At 44.5% G+C, this 21,582-nt stretch overlaps 1 protein-coding gene across 1 annotated transcript; it reads right to left on the bottom strand.

The window, feature by feature from the left end:
• Nucleotides 1-17,240: 17,240 nt before the first annotated feature.
• HTR1B (5-hydroxytryptamine receptor 1B) lies at nucleotides 17,241-20,389 on the bottom strand. Its single transcript, XM_069851326.1, has 2 exons — nucleotides 19,127-20,389; nucleotides 17,241-18,365 (listed from the first exon to the last, which is right to left on the bottom strand). Exon 1 carries the CDS (start codon nucleotides 20,327-20,329, stop codon nucleotides 19,190-19,192), a length of 1,140 nt encoding a protein of 379 aa, XP_069707427.1. The 5' UTR covers nucleotides 20,330-20,389; the 3' UTR covers nucleotides 17,241-18,365; nucleotides 19,127-19,189.
• Between the last annotated feature and the right edge of the window lie 1,193 nt (nucleotides 20,390-21,582).

The raw sequence follows: 21,582 nt of genomic DNA, 5'->3' as shown, positions 1-21,582 counted from the left end.
GGTGAAGCTAATACTGTCAATCTCTTCTATCAGGGAGACAAAGAAGTAGCTTGCAGAGGGAAGACCAAAGACATGTAAAGGTTCAGTAGCTTCAAAGAGGGGCTTGTTAGCTTCACAACACCTATACCTGTTATGGAGATTGTTACAGAGTCCATTAGAGCAGCAGCTGAGATATTGTAGTGCTCTTTGCGGAATACAGTATGGTCAGAATTGCATCCCATCCAAATAAAAATACAATCATTTACAGTAAGGGCAAAAATAGGAACTATGGCAGAACTTATCTTCTCGGTAGTTATATAAAGAGCTAAAAGGTAAGTTACCAGGAGGTAGAGCTTAAGAATATGTAACTCGGTTCTTTGGGTTAAGATCAATAAATAATGTACGCTGAAAATAGTGCTGTCTGTGGGGATCTTTGTACCAGCTCCAGTGCTGCCTCTGAGAGGTGAGAGGCTCTTCAGAACATCTCAGGAATCAAAAGCAGAGAAAAGGTAACAAAGCAGAGGGGAGGACGGAGATGGTTAAAAGCAATTAGGAACTTCCCCTCTATTCAGGAACTCAACAAAAGTTTCTTGGAGCACAACAAAACTCCCAGTAGGAACTGCTCTTTTCTACCTGGGAATGAATCTCTGAAAAGTTGAAAAGCTCTGCAAAAGTGGCTTCACAAGGTCAGAGGAATAAGAGATGTCTGTAAGGAGAACTGTAGTGATTGGTCTTATCTCTACTTACCATACTTTGTGCTCAGGTGCTGTCTTCCCAAAACACTGTGTGACAACCCCAGAAATGCAGGTCTGGAGATTATAGGAAGGATTTGCCTTTGGAGCTTTACTGGCACATGCTAAATTCAGCATCTGTAGATAGGTCCTCGCTCCCCGCCACCCCCCCCCCCCCCCCACCCCCCAGCAAATTACCCACGAATTCTCAATTTAATCGCCATCAAATACATTCAGATTCTGATTAGCTCCACTTCAAAACAATTTAAATTATAAAGGAGCCTAAACACATACCCCTGGGGTCTGGGCAGGTGTCTTCCTACAGAACTGGTGTAAGAATAACCTTCCTTGGTGATTTAAATTGACCCGGATGGCCTTCTGCTGAAATAGGCACATCACATCATCCATTGTGACATCTTGACTTTAGGGAAGTCAGCTTTCCCTGAGAACAGTGCTTCCTACAGTGCTTCAAAGTTCACTCCAAAAGAATGTGAGTGCTCTAACACAAGTCATAGCCTCTTTACAATCAGCCACTGTTCAAACGAAAAATCAGAGTTAAAAAAAAAAAATCAAACAAAAAAAAGCCCCAATGGAAAGGCTTGGATGCAGACCCACAAACATGGAACAGAGAACCTGAAAGCGAGAAGCACACATAAAGTCATAGAATCATAGAATCACCAGGTTGGAAAGGACCCACAAGATCATCGAGTCCAACCATTCCTATCAAACACTAAACCATGCCCCTCAGCACTTCGTCCACCCAACCCTTAAACACCTCCAGGGAAGGTGACTGAGCCATCCCCCTGGGCAGCCTGTTCCAGTGCCCAATGACCCTTTCCCCAATTTTTTTCGTAATGTCCAGACTAAACGTCCCGTGGCAGAGCTTGAGGCCATTCCCTCTTGTCCTGTCCCAATAATTCAAAATCTGTACTTGCAAAATATTTGGCCTGAAAGATGAGTTCCTCAAAAGCAGTATTTTAATCTCTCTAGCTATGGTTTAAGGATCTATTGTCTTTGATAATGATGTTTTAAATATTAACTTAAATTATAAACTTGGTTTGGTCCAGTGGAACAGACACATAAAAGCTCCTGTTCATTTAAATCAAAAACAGGGTTGGGCCATTTATATCTCCGTAGAAGTGCTTCTGAGGAGATGTGCAGGGAAATGGTTACTAAAAGGTAAAGAGATTGATTTAGGATGCCAGTTGCTCTTTGCAGTTCAGTTTGGATCAGAGTAAACGAAGCATATAGAGCTGATGTCCAGTTTCCAGTTCACCTCTTTGCTCCTTCTTATGCACTCACAGCACACTTGGATGTCAAATAGGATGCCAGATTATGTTTAGAAATGGCAGTGAAGAGCGTGCGTAAGGAATCCTGCTCTCATCCCTGTGAACAGTCAGCCACGGCAGCAGTCCAGGTTGCAGTCCTCCCCAGGGCCTTTACACAGAGGCACCATGTGATGCCTTTTTCACCTTTCTTGAGTCCCATGATAGTGCGGTCCAGGTGATGTGCTGTATGTCTCTGCTGCCACTCCCAGTAGATGGAGCTGGCAGGCAACGTCATCCCCAAAGAGAAAACATAACAGCATGTTCACCTCCTCTATAGGCAGGACCTGCAAGAGGAAAACCTTTCTGTATAGACTTGTGCTATTCAGCCTCCAAACTGCAGATCCCAGTAGCCATGATGATAACTTCCAAGGCTTTCACAAAAAAAAAAAACAAAACAAACCTTAAGAATGGCAAGCTTGTTGCCAATAGATTTAAATGCAGAATACACAAACTAGAAAATGTGTAGCGCATCCGCTCAAAAAACCCTCAACAAATGCTGAGAATCACTGACCTAGAACTCCTCTCAGAGCAGAAAAGCATTTAATTCTTTCTGGACTTCAATACAAAGAAGAAAAGGTTATTGCAACTTTCCTGACACTATTGAAATTTCTGAAGAAATTTCAGACAGCTTCCTTGCCAATCTGATCTTGCTGGGGAAGGAGGAGGAACTACTGTTCTCGTGGGCCTTTCACCCTACACTGAAGGTCACAAGTAGGAGGCCTGAGTCTGCTTTTCTTGTTCCTGTAGGATTCCCTTTCTTAGCACAAAATCCTCACCTTCTGGGCACTGTTCCTCTGAACGCCTCTGGCTTTCTGCAGAGGAGTGGTAGAAGCATTGTCAGTCAGAGAAAGGCAAGCATGGCCAGTTTGCATCCCATGCTTATACCCTGATGGAGCAGAAAGACCTCGCAGATACTGCTGATCTATCTGTGACAGAGCAGAAGAGTGGTAAAGATAGGAAGAAGTTCTGTCTGTGCTGAATGGGGCATAAGGCTGTCATTGCAGATACCAAAATCTGCAGTAGTATTGCCTCACTGCTCTGGTATTGTTTGAAGTTCCATTCCTTTGATACCATGGTGATACGTCCATTTAAGACGGACATGCATAAGGAAAGAAACAGTTGCCAAACAAGCATACGTGAAAGAGAGACAAGACAGACAATAGTGCTGTTGCCTCCATGCTTTAGTCTTTTGATTTTTCTGAAACTCAGGAATTAATCCAGCTTTTACATCACTAGTGGTCCATCTTTCAGCGTTGTCTGCAATTTCTAACTGAAGTTTCTCTTCCCTACAATTTAATTTGTACCTTTTTTGCTCCCCTCAAAATCCTCTCGAGACAAGTTCTAATCATCTTCTTGGTCAAATGGCAAAACTAATATTTAACCCATGCTATTATTGTTTTCTCAGCAGCAGCTGGAGTATTCTCTTGGTGTCTGTAACATGATCTTCCTTAGTTAACCTCCTCCCTCAACAATTGTTCCTGTGGCAGAGCTCTGAAGGCACTTATTCATCTTCTCCATGACATAGCACTCAGCAGAAACTTTGCAGTCTTCTTCCCTCTATGCTTTTTTTGCCTGCAAATAAACCATATGGGTAAATAAAAGATCATCCACCCTCCTTAGGTAAGAGACCAACAGATTTATTACCCGTCAATAGAAGTCTCTTATTTAACTCAAATTAAATTAATAGTCTATTGTACTGACATTTCCTCTTATTGCTTTGACTTATGACTTAAACTTAAAGTGCAACATGTCCAAAGCAAAATCCTGTCTTTCTTCCCATTACCTTTAGCTTTACCTCTGTGGAAAATGCCACAAAGACCTATGATCAGGAATCATCTTCAATTTGACCTCCTTATCCTTGCCTACCTTGCAATTCTCTCTACATAAACCTTCTTCACAGGTGAAACTTATAACCACATCACTCACTATCCCATTATTTGCTTCCCACAATATTCTTCCCTGTGCCTTTGGCAAATAGTGTCTTGCATCGCTTCCAGCCTGTCAGCTGCAAAGTTAGTTCTCTTAGCTCATTGTTTTGACTGTGCCGTTCTTCCCGTTGTATTCTGTAACAACAAACACTGGGAGTGCTTTCAAGGCTCTGTGGCCGACCTATCCTCTCTCATCTATTGTATTCTCACATTTATAAGGAAACACTTTACCTCAAATTTCTCTACCCGTCCCCCACCTAAATATATCGATTTCAAATATTCAGGGATATCTACAGCCAGATTTCCAGTAACTGAACATCAAAACCCAGCTTGCCTTCTTGGTCTTTTCCCAAGGCTGAAGCGTGGAATCAACTTTTCTACCTCAACTACAAGCTATGTGATAGCAGACTGGCCAAGCCAAAAGCTGTGATGAGAATTATTAATGAATTATACAAATGCTTCAGTAAGCCAGTCATTTGTTTATCTAATCGCAGAAAACCCAAAACCTATATTCCTGATATTTCCAGCTGTGGTAAGTCTTCTCTTGATCACACTTCTACTGATGTTTTTTATTGTATAACACATAATAGGCATCACATTCAACTACATAGGGTACAGAGATCCAGACCTCTCCCAGAGCCAACAGGTATCAGATTGTCTCACAATTTATGTCTCCACTTATTTTTTGTCTTAATTGGAACAATTTCATCCCAATCATTAGAACTCAATTTTTCAATATTTCCCTGGTGTAAGCACATAAAGTCTTTCCAGTGATACAAATCAAGCCTTCCATTGACTCAGTGGGGGTAGCTGTTTCTCTAGCTGATAATTACAAAACCAAATGGTGAATGCAAACACGAGACAAGAACTTAAAATAATCTTATATTAGATGAGGAAAAAAATAGAAGCGAGAGCTCAACTAAAAGTGGTTTCTTTATTATTAGGAATAGTTTTAAATAAAATTAAAGGAAGGGAAGATTTAATTTAAAGACTGTACAAAGACAGAAGGAAAGAACTGTCCAGAGCTAAATGCAATCAAAGAGAGATCAGAAAAAACCCTAAACTTAAGTATTGGTCCCTGAAAAAAAAATAACAGAATTGTATAAGCCATCTGTTGCTTGTGCCTACTCAGCGTTTGATTCATGGGCAGAGGTGCATTCAGGCAAACGTTGTCACTTTTTTCTGCCTGCATCATGCACTTCTAGAACATGAATTCTTGACTACAGGTTTTTTATCTTCAGTAGAGCCTCTATCATGGCTTTTGAGTAACAGCTAGCAAAATATGAGAGCTATTAATGAATTCCAAAACAAGATACACTACTTTCTCATATAATATTTCCTCTTTTGGTGTGTGTCTGCAGTCTGGCTGCAATATGTTGTTGTCTAAGTAATTATTTTCAGATAACATCCTGAATGATTCTTTAAACTGTCATTTATTCTTTTTCTTTACAAAAAAAGATAGAAAATATGTTCGTTTTTATTTCTTTCAACTGTCATATCTGCCCATATTGTTACTAATGCTTCTATCAATAAGAAGGAAAAGCCCTTTTGGCTTCTTCCTGTGGCTCCATATTCAGGAGTTTGGTTCTTTCCAATATGCACACTGTGCACCCAGCTGACAACAGATGTGTGACTGTGAGGATCGTGCAGTCAGGGGGATCTAAATACGATTCTAGCAGAGTGCTCTGTTGTCACTACTGACCACAAAAACTGGCACATCAGATCAACAATATTTCAGTGGATGGACCTTTGACCTTCTATTACTGTGGCCCTTAAAATGTCCTCTTGAAATCTGGTCCCCAGCTGGGCTAATCTCTGTGGTAATGTACAGAAGAGGACTGGACACACCAAAAGATTTTGCAGTCGTAATAAATAAAGTTTTGGATAGAAAGAAGACGCATAGAGATCAAAGATGGCATTATAACCCTAAGAGTATTCCTCAAAGATGAGATCAGGTGCACAATTAATCCCAAATGCACCATTACCCCAAAGTTACATGGTACTATCCTGTCTGGTGTCAGTTAAAAAACAATAAGGAGTCCACCAGTCACACTCCCAGCTTTTTACTGCTGGTCAGAGAATTTCACTAGTCATCACTGGTCCGAAGAAGACATTTCTTCCTCTCCTTAATCTCATGGCAAACTGACATGCAAAACTGATGGGAATTGATCCTACTGCCCTTTAGATAACAGAAATGTAATGTATTGGATAATTCTGCACTTTTTCCAAGGTGTCCAGTGCTACAGTTTTAAGATTTGTAACAAACCAGGGTAAGGAATACTTTGCTACGTGTCAGATGACTAGCCAGATTTACTACTAAAGAAGATCACAGATCGAAAGAAAGGTGCTTGAGAAACATAGGGTTTCAGTCATGGAATAAAGTTACAAAAGGTGAAATGGCAATGGCTTCATTAAGATTACACTTAATACATGTTTTTCCTGACTGGATTCAAACAGCTGCTGTGCTCTACCTGTTTTTCCTCTTAGATTTAGTTGGAAACCTATCTGACACTATTGAGTCAAGATGGGATGTTTTGTCGTGACAGCTTCTACGTCTGCCACAAGCCTTCCTTCACACACTCGCACTCACTTCAGCATGGAAGAGCACAGAACAAAAGCTGAGAACCGCTTTCTGACTCATCTTTGAGCATCTCATCTCTGGAAGAAAGCTTTACTCCTCATTGTTTGTGAATGATGCAACACAATACTGAGGAACAATTAATTACTTTCCTCTCTCCCCATCTTTTCTCCCCAAGCTTCCACGATGAAAATTGCCACTGTATCTCTCAGCACATTCAATTTGCCTGTTTAACAACCATTTTAAAAAACATGTAAACAAATCAATACAGTAAATACTATAGGTACAATATCTTTTTAGATCTACTTGTCTTATTCTGAATTAATTAAAATAGGTAACAAACTGTGTAATGTAGATTCAGCTACATGCTTCTGTTTGCATGGATTTTCTTCTGCCACATCAAGTTGTATTACCATACCATGGCTGTGTACAGTATAATGGTTACAGTATATTTATGATAAACAAGGATTAATGGATGAAAAGTCTTCCTTCTCTAGACTACTCTGTTGAATAGGAGTACTCTCAGTGTATTTGTGATTCCCTAATGGTTTAATCAAGCACAGAAATCCTGGTGAGATATCTTTACTTACTGTCCAGAACAAGTGAAGAACTACACCAGCCCAGCCCCCAGAGGAAAGTAGCTTTTCAAAACCTAGAAGGAACAGGTAAGATTTCTGTCAGGATGTAAGAAGTAAGTCAGGAGTCTTTCCTTGCTGAGTTAGGGATGAATAAACTTCTGGGAATGACAGATACTTTTTTTCTAACTCTGAGACTTAAAAATGACTGCAAACTCCAGATCCATGCCTGGAATACAAAGAAACAGTGGAACTTGAGATTTCTGGAGTGTGACAAAAGGCAAGTGCATCCCAGTCCTCAGCAAAGATGGTTGTCAATCTCCTGGCTGAAACATGCGTATAAGGAAGAGTATTAAAGCTACTCAAAGTGACAGGTGAAACACTGGAACACACTTCCTAGAAAGGTGGTCGATGTCCCAAGCCTGTCAGTGTTTAAGAGGCTGGACAGCACCCTTAATAATATTCTTTAACCATTGGTTGGCCCTGAAGTGGTCAGGCAGTTGGACTAGATGATCGTTGTAGGTCCCTTTGAACTCAGATAGTCCATTCCATTCCATTCCATTCCATTCCATTCCATTCCATTCCATTCCATTCCATTCCATTCCATTCTAAAAGTAAGTGTAGAGCTGTTTCCTTGTACTTCTGTATCCATGCATCTTTGTAAAGCTTCTTCTACTCTTGTCTGATGTTGACCTGTATATAAATATACTTCTATTTATTTTAAGTTGATTTAAAGTGTTTTAAAGGTAACTCTGTAATAGCAACTCATTTTACCCCTCTAGTTTTTATATTCCTCAAAATCAGGATTCTGAGACACTTTAGGAATGATTTGAGAGCTGGTAACAGAGAAAACATAATTAAGAAAGCTCTGTAGCATACAGCAAGGTAGAGGAGAGTATGCATGGACCCCCGAGAGTCCTGAGACAGCATGTGGCACTTGCACCTGAAGGTCAGTGGCAGCGCTATAGATTTGCAGACTAGAGGGCTAGCAGACTGCTCTGCCTGTTAGGAAAGCAAGCCTGAACTTTTCATCACCTTGTTCAGTAAAGATGCATGTTTTTTCACAGTTTTGGGCTCTGATATCACAGGCATTTTGTTGTTCCTCTGTCAGACTGTAGGTAAATCACCAGCTGCTCTCAGCATAATTTTGCACTGTATGTATTTGCACACGGAAAAAGGCAACTTGTGATAGAGAATTCACTTTGAGGCACGCAGAAGGGGAATGTGATGGGAACTCAAAAGAGCACCCTGGTTCCCTAACTTCTAGGTCTGGCCTGCAACAGGCCAGAAAACAACAGCATCTGAAAGCCAAACGTATTAAAAATCCTGTTTGTCATCCCACATCACGTTTTCTGCAACTGTGGATGTAGTGGGAGGTTGCAACTGTCAGCATTTTTGTTTCTGAAACACTAGGGGCCAAATCATGTGAGTACTCTGATGAATTCCTACTCCCTTGGAAACGGTCTCTCCTAAGACTGACGCTAACATGTTCTGAAAAACAGAAGACGATAATAATGCTCATTTCCCCAAAGGAAGAAGACTGGTATCTTTGCCTTCCTTAACAGAGAGGATCTAATACACAGAGTTATTCAGTGACACTTAGCAGGGCAAAATCAACATAGTCTTCTGCTCCCACGTCCACTCAACAGTCCCCCTCGGGTAGGACACCACTACGTGAGCCCAGGGCACCTGAGGTGTGGGCAGTGGCCATGAGAAGGGTGCTGTGGTGGGTGACGTGGACTCAGTGCAGGAGAGGAGCACTAGGAAATACAGCTTGGGCAACCACTGGGGCTAGCAAAGCCTTGGGTGCCCTCGCAATGGTGAGGAGTGGCAAAACATGGGGAGCAGAACAAAAGTTACATTCCCTGGGGCAAGAGGTCTTAGCAGTTACACTGAGAGATTGCCTCACACTGAATTTCAGCATTTCAAGGAAAACTGAAATTCACGAATCGTCTTGTATGCAGTGAGGATGGGAAAACAAGCTGTTAAGCTGATCGCAGAGATCAGGCGACAAAAAATGTATTTATCTATTGTTTCTTTTGATCAAAACATCACAAACGAAGTGTCCAGACACTCAAACACATGGCTGTCCTTCAGACAGGCACCCTGCCTCTGCCAGATGCTGACTAAATGAAGGAAAAAACATTTTTCTCTACCTTTCTTATTCCTGGGCTGCTTTCCAAGTTCTTTTCCAAATCCCTGCGCTTCTTTCTTGCAAAATGGGAACTGGCCACCCCTCTACCCCAGCAGCAATGGGAGCCAACCCAGTCACCCCTGCTGACCTGAGATGGGCTGCCACGGCAAGTGGCAGGAGCACAAGCTCCTCCACCTCCATCCCGCACCCACCAGCATTTACAGAGCCTTCCAAGCCTTGTGTGGGACTGCCTGTCTCTGTGGACCTTATCTCTTGGGCAGCACTGACCAAGGCCTTGTGGAATTAGCAAAGTGACTGGCTGCGTGGCCAGGTCATCCCTTCCACGGTGTATAACCATGATAGGAATGGTTGGACTCAATGATCAAGTGAGTCTTTTCCAACGTAGTGATTCTATGATTCTATAATGTGCAGCCCAAACACACCTCACTGATGTTTACTCCTGAAAGTCTTACAGGCCAGATTGCTGACTGATTTACAGCTGTAATATCTCCGTCTACTGGGATAATTCACAAATAGTGGTATTTGGTCACTAACGGAGCACATGATCCCTCAGTGAAAGGGAGCGGCATTGCCTCCATCAGCCTTTTATGCTTTACCTGAAAATAAAATTGCAGTAGTCTCAGATATTAAAGGAAATAAATGCTTGCCAACGTGAACTGCAAAACAGTACTGAAAATCTGTACTTCTTTACTAATCTATTAGATCACAGAATATGAAGTCTTGAGCTAAATGAGTCTTTCAGTCCTCAAAGTATTCCTTGGGACTTAGAAGCACTCCTGCTGATAAATGCAGGTCCCTCAAATAAAGAGCTATGCCACGTTCAGGCAATCTTTTAGAGAAAATACAGTTTTCCTTGCCAGTATTGATGCTCCTTTTTGATAGTTCTTTCTTGTGATTTTCAGTTTCATAAGTCATTTGTATAGGAATAGATGCAATATATGGAAAGGAAAGGGCACGAAACTTGGATTTGAAAAAGGTGGGCTCGAAAACTTGAATGTTTCAAACAATTTAGGATTATTTTAAAAGCACTAAAAATTTCCACTTTTTTCTTGTAAAACTAATTTGCAGCTATACAAACCCCAGTGTTGCTCCTCTGCTTAGGAACAACTCCTCTATTAAATGCAACGGGAACAGTGTCATTCTTCCTGCCGCCTTTTTAAATGATGGGTCTGAATTGTTATCCTTTAAGCAGGAATATTGTCTCTAGCCAGTTCAAGGATTTAATCCACATACATTACTCTGGAAAAAAATCCCTTATGCAAAGGAAGTTGAAAGAATATGAAGAACTTCTTTCTATGAAAATGAACCATGCAGCTTAGAAAAAGCCTAGTGGAAACCCTTCAGGACCTTACCCCTAGCCTAATTAAAGGAACTCAATTATATCTGCTGACAAAACTCTCAGAATATTTTGTGTACTGTAACTGAAGTGTGGATGAAATCTGTCATTCAGACAGAAATCAATTCCCTGTTCCTATAGCAAAATGTAAAACTCCCCGTGCTATTAACTCTTATTTAATTGAAATAAACACTGCAGTTTGAAAGACTTCTTGGGCCAGAGTGTCCTACAGAGTGTTGACATCTAACTGTTTTCTGTGGGAGCTGGGTTATAGCAGTGCTATGGACGAGTAAGAAGGTCTGTAATTTAATTAAAGACAGAAGAGAGAAAATCTTTCCTTCATAAATGAAAGCTAATGCCCTCTAATTGTGTATAGATGAGGAAGAATACAGAGGAGCATGCATGAGCCTTCTTTTCTTTTAATACCCTGGAGTCCCTAGTTCTGGGAAATGGCAGGATTATTATTTTTTTTAAAATATTCAGTTCTTCTATACACTTAAAGACCCACTTAATAACCCGGAGCACTAGATTTTCAAAGCAGTCTACCAGCTCCAGAAATCTTATTCATTGTATGCCCACTCTGAAAGACCCCAGGTGATGCTTCCTTTGAATGGAGCCTTTATTGTGCCATGCAGCATCCAGGTTTAGAGGAGTGATAGCCAGGAAATGACACAATAGTCAAGGGTCTTAATTCCTCCCTGCCTAATGCAGAAGCAGGGCAGGGTTGGCTGGGGAATCAGCATTCCTCTGTACAGCTAGAGATGAGAAAAATGTCAGAACTGCTTCCTCGGGATTTTCAGACACAGTGCAATCAGACCGAGCAGAACTGCATTTAGAAATGTGTTATTTCCTATAATAATGGTTGTGCTCTGAATGTGCCTGCTTTCTCTTGCCTTGCTGCTGAGCTGCCCTTGTATGGGGCAGAGAGGAAGCCTCAAGCACCATCTCAGCTGCCTTTGTAGCTAGAGTGCAGGATTGCTTGTGTCCAGAAGAGGCTTCAGATATCCTGATGATACTTTTGTATTCCTGCATATTTTCTAGTTCCGCTATAACATTTTTGAGGCAGGCTTGACCTTCTCAGAGTATGCAGGATACAGGACACAGGAATTTATAAGGTGAAACAATGCTGTCTTCTGCCTTGCTTTCTATATGCAATCTTTTGTTTGCTCATTCTACTGTGGTTGTTTTCACAGAAGGGTGTCCTTAGTGTAGCAAAAAGAAGTATTTTTGTGATTTTATTGTGCATTCATAGATGGGATTTTTTTTTTTCTCATTACATTGTTTTGCCCTTCTGAGCATCACTCCTCTTCACTTACTGATTTTTCCAGCCTTTACAGTGAAAATGTTGAATAGTGTATATCTCATACACATCTGTGAGACTTGGCAGTTGCCCAAGAGGAGGACAGTGCCTCTCCCCACGGCTTCTGTGAGGCCCCAAATCACAGACTTTAAAGATCATCTCTTACTTTTATTTGAAAATACGGCAATTATTGATCTCTCTGTTTACTTGTATGTAAATATACTGCTCAGAAGTATATTTTAGTATGTAAGTACATTGCCCAGGCACCAATACTTGTTCAGTGGTAATCTCACAAAGAACTGGTAGTTTCTGCTAAAAGCACAAGTATATAAATGAAAGAGACTGATTAACTCCTGATGACGACTCCTTCAATCATCTTTTCCATTACTGTAGAATTCATCAAAGTGCAAAAGGCTTGCACAAAGGCACTTCAGATCTAGCTGTCTGGTATGTAAGATCTAAACTTGGGATATGCAAGATCTAGCTCTGACCTGACACGCAAAAAACATTGTTCTTCAAGGTCCCAAAACAGAGAATAACTCTGAAATACTCATTTGTGAACCACTGAAGATGGCTTAGCAGCCATCTAGATCATCATGCGTTGCCTATGGTGTCTATACATTCATTCACCACGCAGATTTCACAAAAATTTCTTTATGCTCTTGCTATATTTTAGCAGGTTGTTTCTGATTAGTTGATCCTGCATTAGATATTTGGTCTTCTGACATCTGGAACAGTGGCTGCCAGCTATTTCCCTTCTCATTTTTTCCTGAAACAGATAAAATGTTAGGCTACATGTTAAAAAGCTCATCTGCACACCTACAAAGGAGCACTGAGACAATGGTACATGGGGAAGCCGAGTAATACCCTACTTCAGCTCCTCTCAGATCCATCATAGAGGGACCAAAGGGCCACCAGACCCATCTCCACAAGCCCAGAATTGCGTAGGGGCACAACGGCAGGTGGTTCTAGTGGACAAAAATTAAAAACTTGGAGAAGGGTACAGACTGTCCAGGTTCATCCCAGAGTTGTCCCAGGGGAGGCTCAGTTCCTGTGTCCAGGCATGAGGGTCTCTATTTTGTGTACATGCGTGTGGCTGAAGGTCTAAAAGCAAGTAACTGCAGTGGGATCATGGATGGGAGGGGTTGTGTGTCTGTGGTGCAAAAAACTGGACGGAGCAGCATAAGTGAGTGTGTGTTCACTTGTAAAGATCAAGCCAGGGTAACCAAATGGTGGGTAAAGTGCCCTGGGAGCCAGGCGTGTGTGTGTATATTGTGGCATTCTTAACGCATGCATCTGCATGCACGCATGAGTTTGAAGAAATCCACCTCATACAACTATGTGTGTACATATATTCTTACTACTGGACCTCCATCCTGATTAGCCAGAGAGGTGAGCACTACAAGGCCATTGGTGCTGTTTGAGTGAGTGTCTGTCTGTCTGCGTTGATCTGTGTGGCTGGCAATGCATATATTTGTGTTGCACCTCTTTATGCATGTATACGGGAGTACATGCTAAGCCTCACTATGGGTTGGACCTGGGGCACGGAGCATCACTACCTACTCGATTCAGCTCCCTTAACAGTATTCCTGGTATCCAGAGCCGTGGCCATGCGGCTGTGCTTGTCAGAGCTGTCCTCAGCCAGGGCCTCCCAGTCCCAGGGGACACATAGCCCACAGGGCTCCCCGCGCATACAGATTTCTTCACCATCTATTACCTATAAACTTGTTGAGTCACCTTCCCTGGAGGTGTTTAAGGCACGGGTGGACGAGGTGCTGAGGGGCATGGTTTAGTGGTTGATAGGAATGGTTGGACTCGATGATCCAGTGGGTCTTTTCCAAGCTGGTGATTCTATTATTCTACTATTCTACTCCTGGAGTTCTCCTCTCATTCCAGTCCTCGTCAGATTCTTTGAACCTTTATAGACTCGACTAACTGCAGGTTTTCGGTGTGTCCATTGTGGGGATCGAAACTTTCCTTCTGCTGCCCAAATACCTGGCTGTTTGTGCTGATTTATGGGCCAGCTTCTGTTACATCTGTGTCTTTTGCTTTTACAGCAGATTTTTCTAGGAACTGAGTTCAGGGAAGGACAGTCTTCTCTTGTAGATAGGAAACGGGGACCTTGCTTGTCTTTGCATTAATTCTCTTACATGTACTGAAACTAAAACTTGACCTGAAAAGTCTGTTTCTCATCATTTCAGAGAATGGATTTTAGAGGGATAGGTCCAAATGAGATTCATATTCTAAACATAGTCTGCAGGTAGAAAAGAGCACCAAGTAATTGAAGTTTCAAATGTACAGGAAAACGAGAGAATGAGCTTACTAAATGTGTGCCTTAATATAAAAGCAGTTATGAATGTATTAAATGTTAATGTGAACATATCTGAGAATATCAAGACTTTTAGAAATCATATTTTGAATATTAGAATATCCTAATATTAGCATAGTGGAACACCTGAGGTATCTGGATGGAAGGAAGCATCTAATTTAATTTGTACTTCTCCGAATTCTGGAAATGTATTTATTATTTTTGCCCTATTCTACCCTAAACCTTTTCCTAAAAACTATTGTAACCTCATTAATGATGAAATTTTCCAGATCTTGCGTTTTCCTGTTATTCTATTTTTTGCCTTGGTTCCATATAAGGAAACAAATGCCCAGAAGAGGTTATTTTACATAATCATTCCCTGTTCCTGTCTTTCCTATTTTTCTGTGACCATTCAGCCTAAAAGTCAGAACATACGATTATTCAGTGAAAGCCCTGCAGCCATGAACTCTCTTAGTTTCGTAGCCCTCAAAGTATTATTTGTATAAAGACAATAAAAAAGTCTTGTTCTTTTATAAGGATGGCTGCAAGGAGTTTGATCTCTGAGAAGAACAGCAAAGATTTTCTTTCTCCAGCTCTTGAAAATGACTCAGTAAAAGATTTTGATCTCTATATTGTAAATTTGATATCCTGTGGATCTCCTCTTCACCTCACCTACTGAGTTGCCTGTTATATTACATCTTTCAAGCTTAATATGTGATTGATTAAAAAGCTTCATTTTCTGCTTGCTTTTCTTTATGATCATTCTAAGCTTAAATGTTTCATGCTCACTATTATTATCAGCCAGACTCTGCTGTAGGAGTGTTCATTAAACTGTGTCTGTGTCTTAGTTTAGGTACTAATTGTTGAAATACATAAAAAACCTCTTAACATGAACCGCAAACCTTTCTGTCCTCATGCAGACAGGTTCTTAAGGATGTATCTCAAGTATGTGTCCTAACCCAAAAAGAAGTTATCATCTATTTTACTGAATAAATGCACACCTGTAATTTTCCAACATGTCTCAGCACGGTTCTTCTCTCAGAAACTGTTTGCTTACGTGTCTGCAGGGGTCCTGAGACCCAGGAGTAGTAACCCTGTTTTACTCCCTTACATCCAGTGTCAAGGCTTGGAGACTTTGGACAACTTCCTTGCACTCTTTCTTTGCTACAGGCTCTCTTTGGTGGAGAAACTTGTTCTTCAGTCCCTGCTACATTTCAATTCGAAAGGGATTTCTCCATTTGAATACAGAATTGCCTTCAGCCATGCTGCTTGGCCTTACTTGCTGCTGCAAATCACAATGCTTGTTTTCCAATTCTACTACTACTTGAAGGTTTTTTTCCGCTTTATGCCCTGAAAGAACAGCGTTAGATTGATCTGGATTTTCAGGTGGAAGTGCTTACTTCTGACAAAATCCAGTCCTTTCTGACCAAGGGAGCACTTGTGAATCAGAAAGCCATGGGACTTGCTCTGCTAACGGAAGGCAGGTTGGCTTTTTGCAGGCGGGGACAGAAGAGGGTGGAAATCAACTATTCCAAATGGAGTATTAACCATCACCCCTTCTCTACATGAGGCTGAAGGGCAGGCCAGCTTCCTCTAATGCTGTGGCAGTGAATATGATGTAAATGTCTAGAGAATTTGTTGAAATCCCCTGTTTCCTATGGAGCCTTGCAACTTAGTTAAAGGCATTGTGTTTTTCTTACACATCCAGAAGAGGTATGACTATGTAGGCTGTACACAGCTGTATGAAGGCTCATTCCAAGAGATCTCCCCCCTCCATGTCCATATTCGGCATCTCTGTTCTATTAATTGAAAGAGCGAGAAATATCTAAGGACAAATTGAGGAATGCTGGGAAAATAGTGCAGCCATGGGACTACAAACAGTTGCTCCCACAAATGCAGCTACCCTTCCACAGTCGTGTCTTACAGTGCTTGCAGTCAGCAACACTATCATGCACGTATTCCTTACCATAAAACGTGGGAAGCATGAGGTTTGTAAATGTGTGGTCAACTTCAAACCTAAGCATCCAGCAGATTTGTCTCAACAACATCACTTGACAATGTTTGAATCCAATGAAACAAACAGATAGGAAAGGGAAGGCTTGCTACTTCTGTAGTGGAAGAAACAGTGTGATGGAAGAAGATTCTACTGAGCCCCTTCCACAGGAGTACAGAGACAAGTGGGGAAAAGGACCACCTCTCCTACTGAAAATTTCAGATGCTACATCCTTTCAGAGGCAGAGTGCAAGTAACCAAGCACAGCAAAGAAATGGTGAGGCAGGAGGGAAACATCCTCACAGCTCTCAAGAAACAGTAAATAAGCTAGTGTTTCAGAAAATGCCTCTAATCACATTTGTCTTTAATAATTCAAGAGTAGTTTCTAGAAGCACAGTATAGTCATTCTCTTTTTCAGAATTATGCAATTTTGAAGAGAGTCTTCTTGATTTCTTCAAATTACTGAAAATGCTTATTTTCCATTACTTTATTTAGTGTTATGCAGACTTCCTTCCAGCCCATGACCACGTTGTCTTCTTAAAGTTAACGGAGTTTCAGAGGCACAGAGGGTCAGGTTCTTTCTTTACCATTCAGTTAAGTAAATAAATCCCGATTAGTTGAATGACTCTATGAAGAATAACAGGTAGCAAAACCACATAAGACTTTGAGTCTTTATAATAGTCCCCATCTAGAACACATACACAGTTTTAAGAGAACAGTATAGCATCTACCAAGTTCCAAAATAAGTTTTGTTTGCCTGTAATGGAGTAAGAAAAATATTTGTTAAAACACCTAGAAATTTAATATAGGATTATATGAAAATAGTTAAGTATTATACCTAACAGCACTGGTTCGGATGAAAACAAAGCTGCCTGTTAAAAATCTGACCACTGATTGAAGCTTGCAATTTCAGCCTTCATCAACTGCTTTGAGTGACTCATCGAATCAGCCATTACCTAAAAAGTCAATACTGAGAAACTAGGTAAACCAATAATAGTCCTTTCAGTCACACAATCGCCACCAAACACTCTTGAGAACACAGTAAAGCATTTTATTGTTTATGCTCATTTTCATTTACACATAGGAGGAACAATCAATGCAGTTCTATCACAGCAGGTGGACCATATCCTGGAACTCTAACTTTGCTGAATATGCATAGACCTGTCTTAAGGAAGGTCTGAGCAGGAAAAAAAAAAAAAAAAGAAAAAAATAGGGGGGGAAGTAGGAAGAAGAGTAATTTCACCAACATCAGTTAATTAATGATTCATGGGTATTTATTTTGCAGGTGATACAGCTCTTCTGAAAGAGCCAACTGCTTCACTTCTTTACAAAATACACTGAATTATGTAATTAGAGAATTCTAAATTTCGCAGTGGTACATGCGGTAAGGGTGTGCAACTGACACAAAATGGAACACATGGTTACAACATCAAACTGCTACTTCTATTCCCAGCTGGTTCATGGAAAAGGTCACTGGACTTCTTGTTTTCTGCTCTCGATTTATAGAGTAGAAGCAAGAAGTATTTACCTTATAAACACAACTATGAGGACAGACTAGACATGCAGTGCAGTTGAAGAGGTCTACAACTCTTGTTTCTACAGCATTTGCATTTGCTATTTTTTTGAAATACAAATATAACTTTTGCACACTGTCACTTCTCACACACATTCAGCTGAAGGAGTCATTTACAGACTGTACTGTGATGCTCCTATTTTAAATGCTGCTCTTTATTCTCCTCTTGGCCTCACAGGTGAAGGGAGCAACTCTTTCCACTGAAAGAAAGAAATTACAGGTGTGCAGAAGTACAACTATGCTACCAACATAGACAGAGACAACTGTGCTCTTGTGCACACCCCTACAACCGGCCGGAGAACAAATTAAGAAGAAGTTAAGCCTGCAAAATAAATGGAGTTTGCTCTCAAACTTTTTTCTTCAATCCAGATGAATTATAGACCTTGATTCGAGGCTGCCCTCTTTTTTTTGCAACTGATCTGCATGACTATTGGAACAGCATCTCTGCCAGGGTCATTACACTGAAATGCAGAGCTGAGCAGTTTGGTGGCAGTATGCATTGATGTTTTTGCAGCATCATGAGTCTGGCAACGGGGCTTCGGGAAGTTTCAAGCAGTGGGTCTTTACAATAGCAACTTGATTCTGCAGACAAAAAGCAGAAAAGATTGGCAGTATTATTGAAGTAGCACAATAAAGGTGTATTCTGCAGAACCTGGCGCTGAGTTTAGCTTATGAGCCGGCAGCCACTTTTGTCAGAGGCGCAGAAAGGCACAGCTTTTCCTGCCTGTGAAGAGAAACATCAAGGTGCTGAGCCTTTCAGGGCGGCTAAAGGCAGCTTTCACGCTACGGATGCCTGCTCCCAGCCGACTCCGCTCCCAGCAGGAGCAGCCGGAGCCCTAAAGAGGCCAGAAAGTAGGCTGAACTTTACAAGCAGCCCTACTCTGGGGCTTGTCCTACCTTTCTTTGCCAAAAAAAAAAAAGAAAGAACCCAACCCGACTCGACGCTGGCACCGGGGCTGCATCCCCGGCTTCTCCCCCGATGCCTCCAGCTGCTGCGGGGGATGCTCTGACCCTGCTCCCCGAGGGGCTGGGCAGCTCGGCTGGAAATTAAGAGCCTTGAGCGCTAATTTGGACTAAAGACGGGGCGTCAGCATACGAAATAGGGGCAAGCCGGTGTAATAGGTGGGATGGAGAGCAAATAGTCGTGAGTTTGGGGCAAGGGGGGGGGGCGACAGGACACACACACACACTGTGAAACGGGACCGCGCAGCATCTCCGCGACTCGCAAAGCACCCGAACCCCAGGCAGGGCAGCCCCTTAAAAAAAGAAAGAAAATAAAAAGCTATTTGGTGGGGCTGTCCCCTGAAAGGCAAAGAGAAGCATCCCGAGCGCCGCGCACCCACCTGTGGCCTCGGGCACGGGCGTGCATGGGGCAGTCCCGGAGAACACAGCGCATTCAAAGGCGTTCAGCTCGCGCATCGGAAACGTATGAGTTTGTGGAAAGCTTGCTTGAAGTCTTCGTTCGACATGGTGTAGATGATGGGGTTGATGAGGGAGTTGAGATATCCGAGCCACGTGAAAAAGTCGAAGATGGCCACGTGGAACCAGCAAGCGTCCTTGCAAATCGGCAACACCAGGCTGATGATGAAAAAGGGCAGCCAACAGACGATGAAGGCTCCTAAAATAATCCCTAAAGTCTTTGTAGCTTTCCGCTCTCTAGCGGCCGTGAGCTTCTTTTTCTCCAGCAGGGCGTCCGAGACCTTCACCTTCACCTGGTTCATGTACACGGGGGAGCCCGTCTCGCTGGATCCCTCGGGGGCCTTGGAGTTTATGGACGTGACCGAGGAGGACGACCCCGGCGAGTCCGTGATTAACTGAGCCCGCGTTAGTCTCTTACCCGCTTTCTTTGGCGTCTGCTTCAAAATCCGAGACCTGGCTTCCACGTAGATCCTGCCGTAGAGGGCCATCAGCAGCAGCGTGGGGAAGTAGAAGGCTCCCACCGTGGAGTACACGGTGTAGAGGACGTGGTCCGTGTTCACCACGCAGTGGGACACCTCCTCGGCCTTGGCCTGCCGCCAGAACAGGGGGGGCATGGAGATGCAGATGGAGAAGACCCACACCAGGGCGATCATGCCCGCCGCCCGCCGGGGAGTCCGCTTCGTGGAGTACTCGACGGCGTCCGTGATGGCCCAGTAGCGGTCCAGGGCGATGACGCAGAGGTGCAGGATGGACGCCGTGCAACAGGTGATGTCCGAGGACAGCCAGATGTCGCAGACCACCTGGCCCAGCGTCCACTTGCCGGTCACAGTGTACACGGTGCTGAGGGGCATGACGAGGATGGAGACCAGCAGGTCGGTGACGGCCAGCGAGGCGATCAGGTAGTTGGCCGGCGTGTGGAGTTTCCTCGTCTGGTAGACGGTGGCGATGACGAAGGCGTTGGAGAGCACCGTGGCCAGGGTGACGAGCGCCAGGACGACGGCGAGCACGATCTTCCCGGAGAGCGGGGTGGCGTCCTGGTAGATCCCGTCCTCGGCGCTGCAGTTTCGGCCGGGGTAGGACCCGTTGGCGGGGGCCAGCGGAGCCTCGCAGGGGCCGCCGGGCTCCATCCCCCCCCGGCTCCGGGGGCCGGGGCTCGCCTCACCCCCCGCGGGGCGCGGGCTGCCGCATCCCCGGCCCGGGCGCCACCTCCCCGCCGCCCGCCCGCCCTTCCGGGGCCGCCGGCCCGCCCGCCGCTAGCCCCGCGCCCCGGCTCGACGGCCGCGCGGCCGCATGCCGAGCGCCCCCCGGGGCCGCCCTCACGCCCGGCCCGCCGCCGCGGCCCCGCGGGAACGGGGGGGAGACGACAACGACGACGACGAGGAGGAGGAGGAGGAGGAGGGGGGGGGTGGTCCGCGGGGGGCGGCGGGGAAGCCCCCCGGCCATGGCGCCCCGCCGCGGGCCATGCCGCTCCGAGCCCCGCGGACGAGGGGCTGCGTGTGCGGGAGAAGCGAGCGGCCGCCGCCCCTTATAGAGCGGGCGGCGCCGGCAACCGGGGCCGCTCCCGGGCGGGCGCCCGCGGAGGAGGAGCCGCCGCCGCCCTCCGCCCGCCCCCCCCCCCCTCTCCCCCGGCTCCCCCCGCCCCGCGCAGCCCGGCCCGGACACCGCCCGCCGCATCCCCGCTGCCCGACGGCACCGGGGCGGCGGCTACCCGCGGGTCTTAGTCTGGCCCCCTCCCTTCCACTGGCCCCATCCCTTCGTCTGACCCCTTCATCTGACTCCATCCCTTCGTCTGGCCGCTTCCCCCGATGCCCATCCCATCGCCTGACCCCATCCCTTCATCTGACTCCATCCCTTCTTCTGACCCCAACCCTTCAGCTGACCCCAACCCCTGATCCCCATCCCTTCCCCTGATCCCATCCCTTCGTCTGACCCCCATCCCTTCCTCAGACCCCATCCTCTGATACCCATCCCATCATCTGACCCTCATCCCTTTGTCTGACCCCTTCCCTTCCCCTGACCCCATCCCCTGATCCCCATCCCTTCATCTGACCCCTTCCCTTCATCTCACCCGTTCCCCTGATGCCCATCCCTTCCCCTGACTCCATCCCTTTGTCTGACCCCTTCCTGTCCCCATCCCTTCCCCTGTCCCTATCCCTTCCCCCTGTCCCCACCCTTTTCCCCGATCTCCATCCCTTCCCACGATCTCCATCCCTTCCCCTGTCCCCGTCCCTTCTCCCTGTTCCCACCTTTTTCCCTGATCTCCATCCCTTCCCCCGATCTCCATCCCTTCCCCTGTCCCCATCCCTTCTCCATGTCCCCATCCCTTCTCCCTGTCCCTATCCCTCCCCCTGTCCCCATCCCTTCCCCGGTCCCCGCTCCG

The sequence above is a fragment of the Phaenicophaeus curvirostris genome, chromosome 2 (assembly GCF_032191515.1).
Source record: "Phaenicophaeus curvirostris isolate KB17595 chromosome 2, BPBGC_Pcur_1.0, whole genome shotgun sequence".
NCBI lineage: Eukaryota > Metazoa > Chordata > Aves > Cuculiformes > Cuculidae > Phaenicophaeus > Phaenicophaeus curvirostris.
Note: the sequence above shows the minus strand (reverse complement) of the source record. Positions and strands in the feature narration are given on the sequence as shown.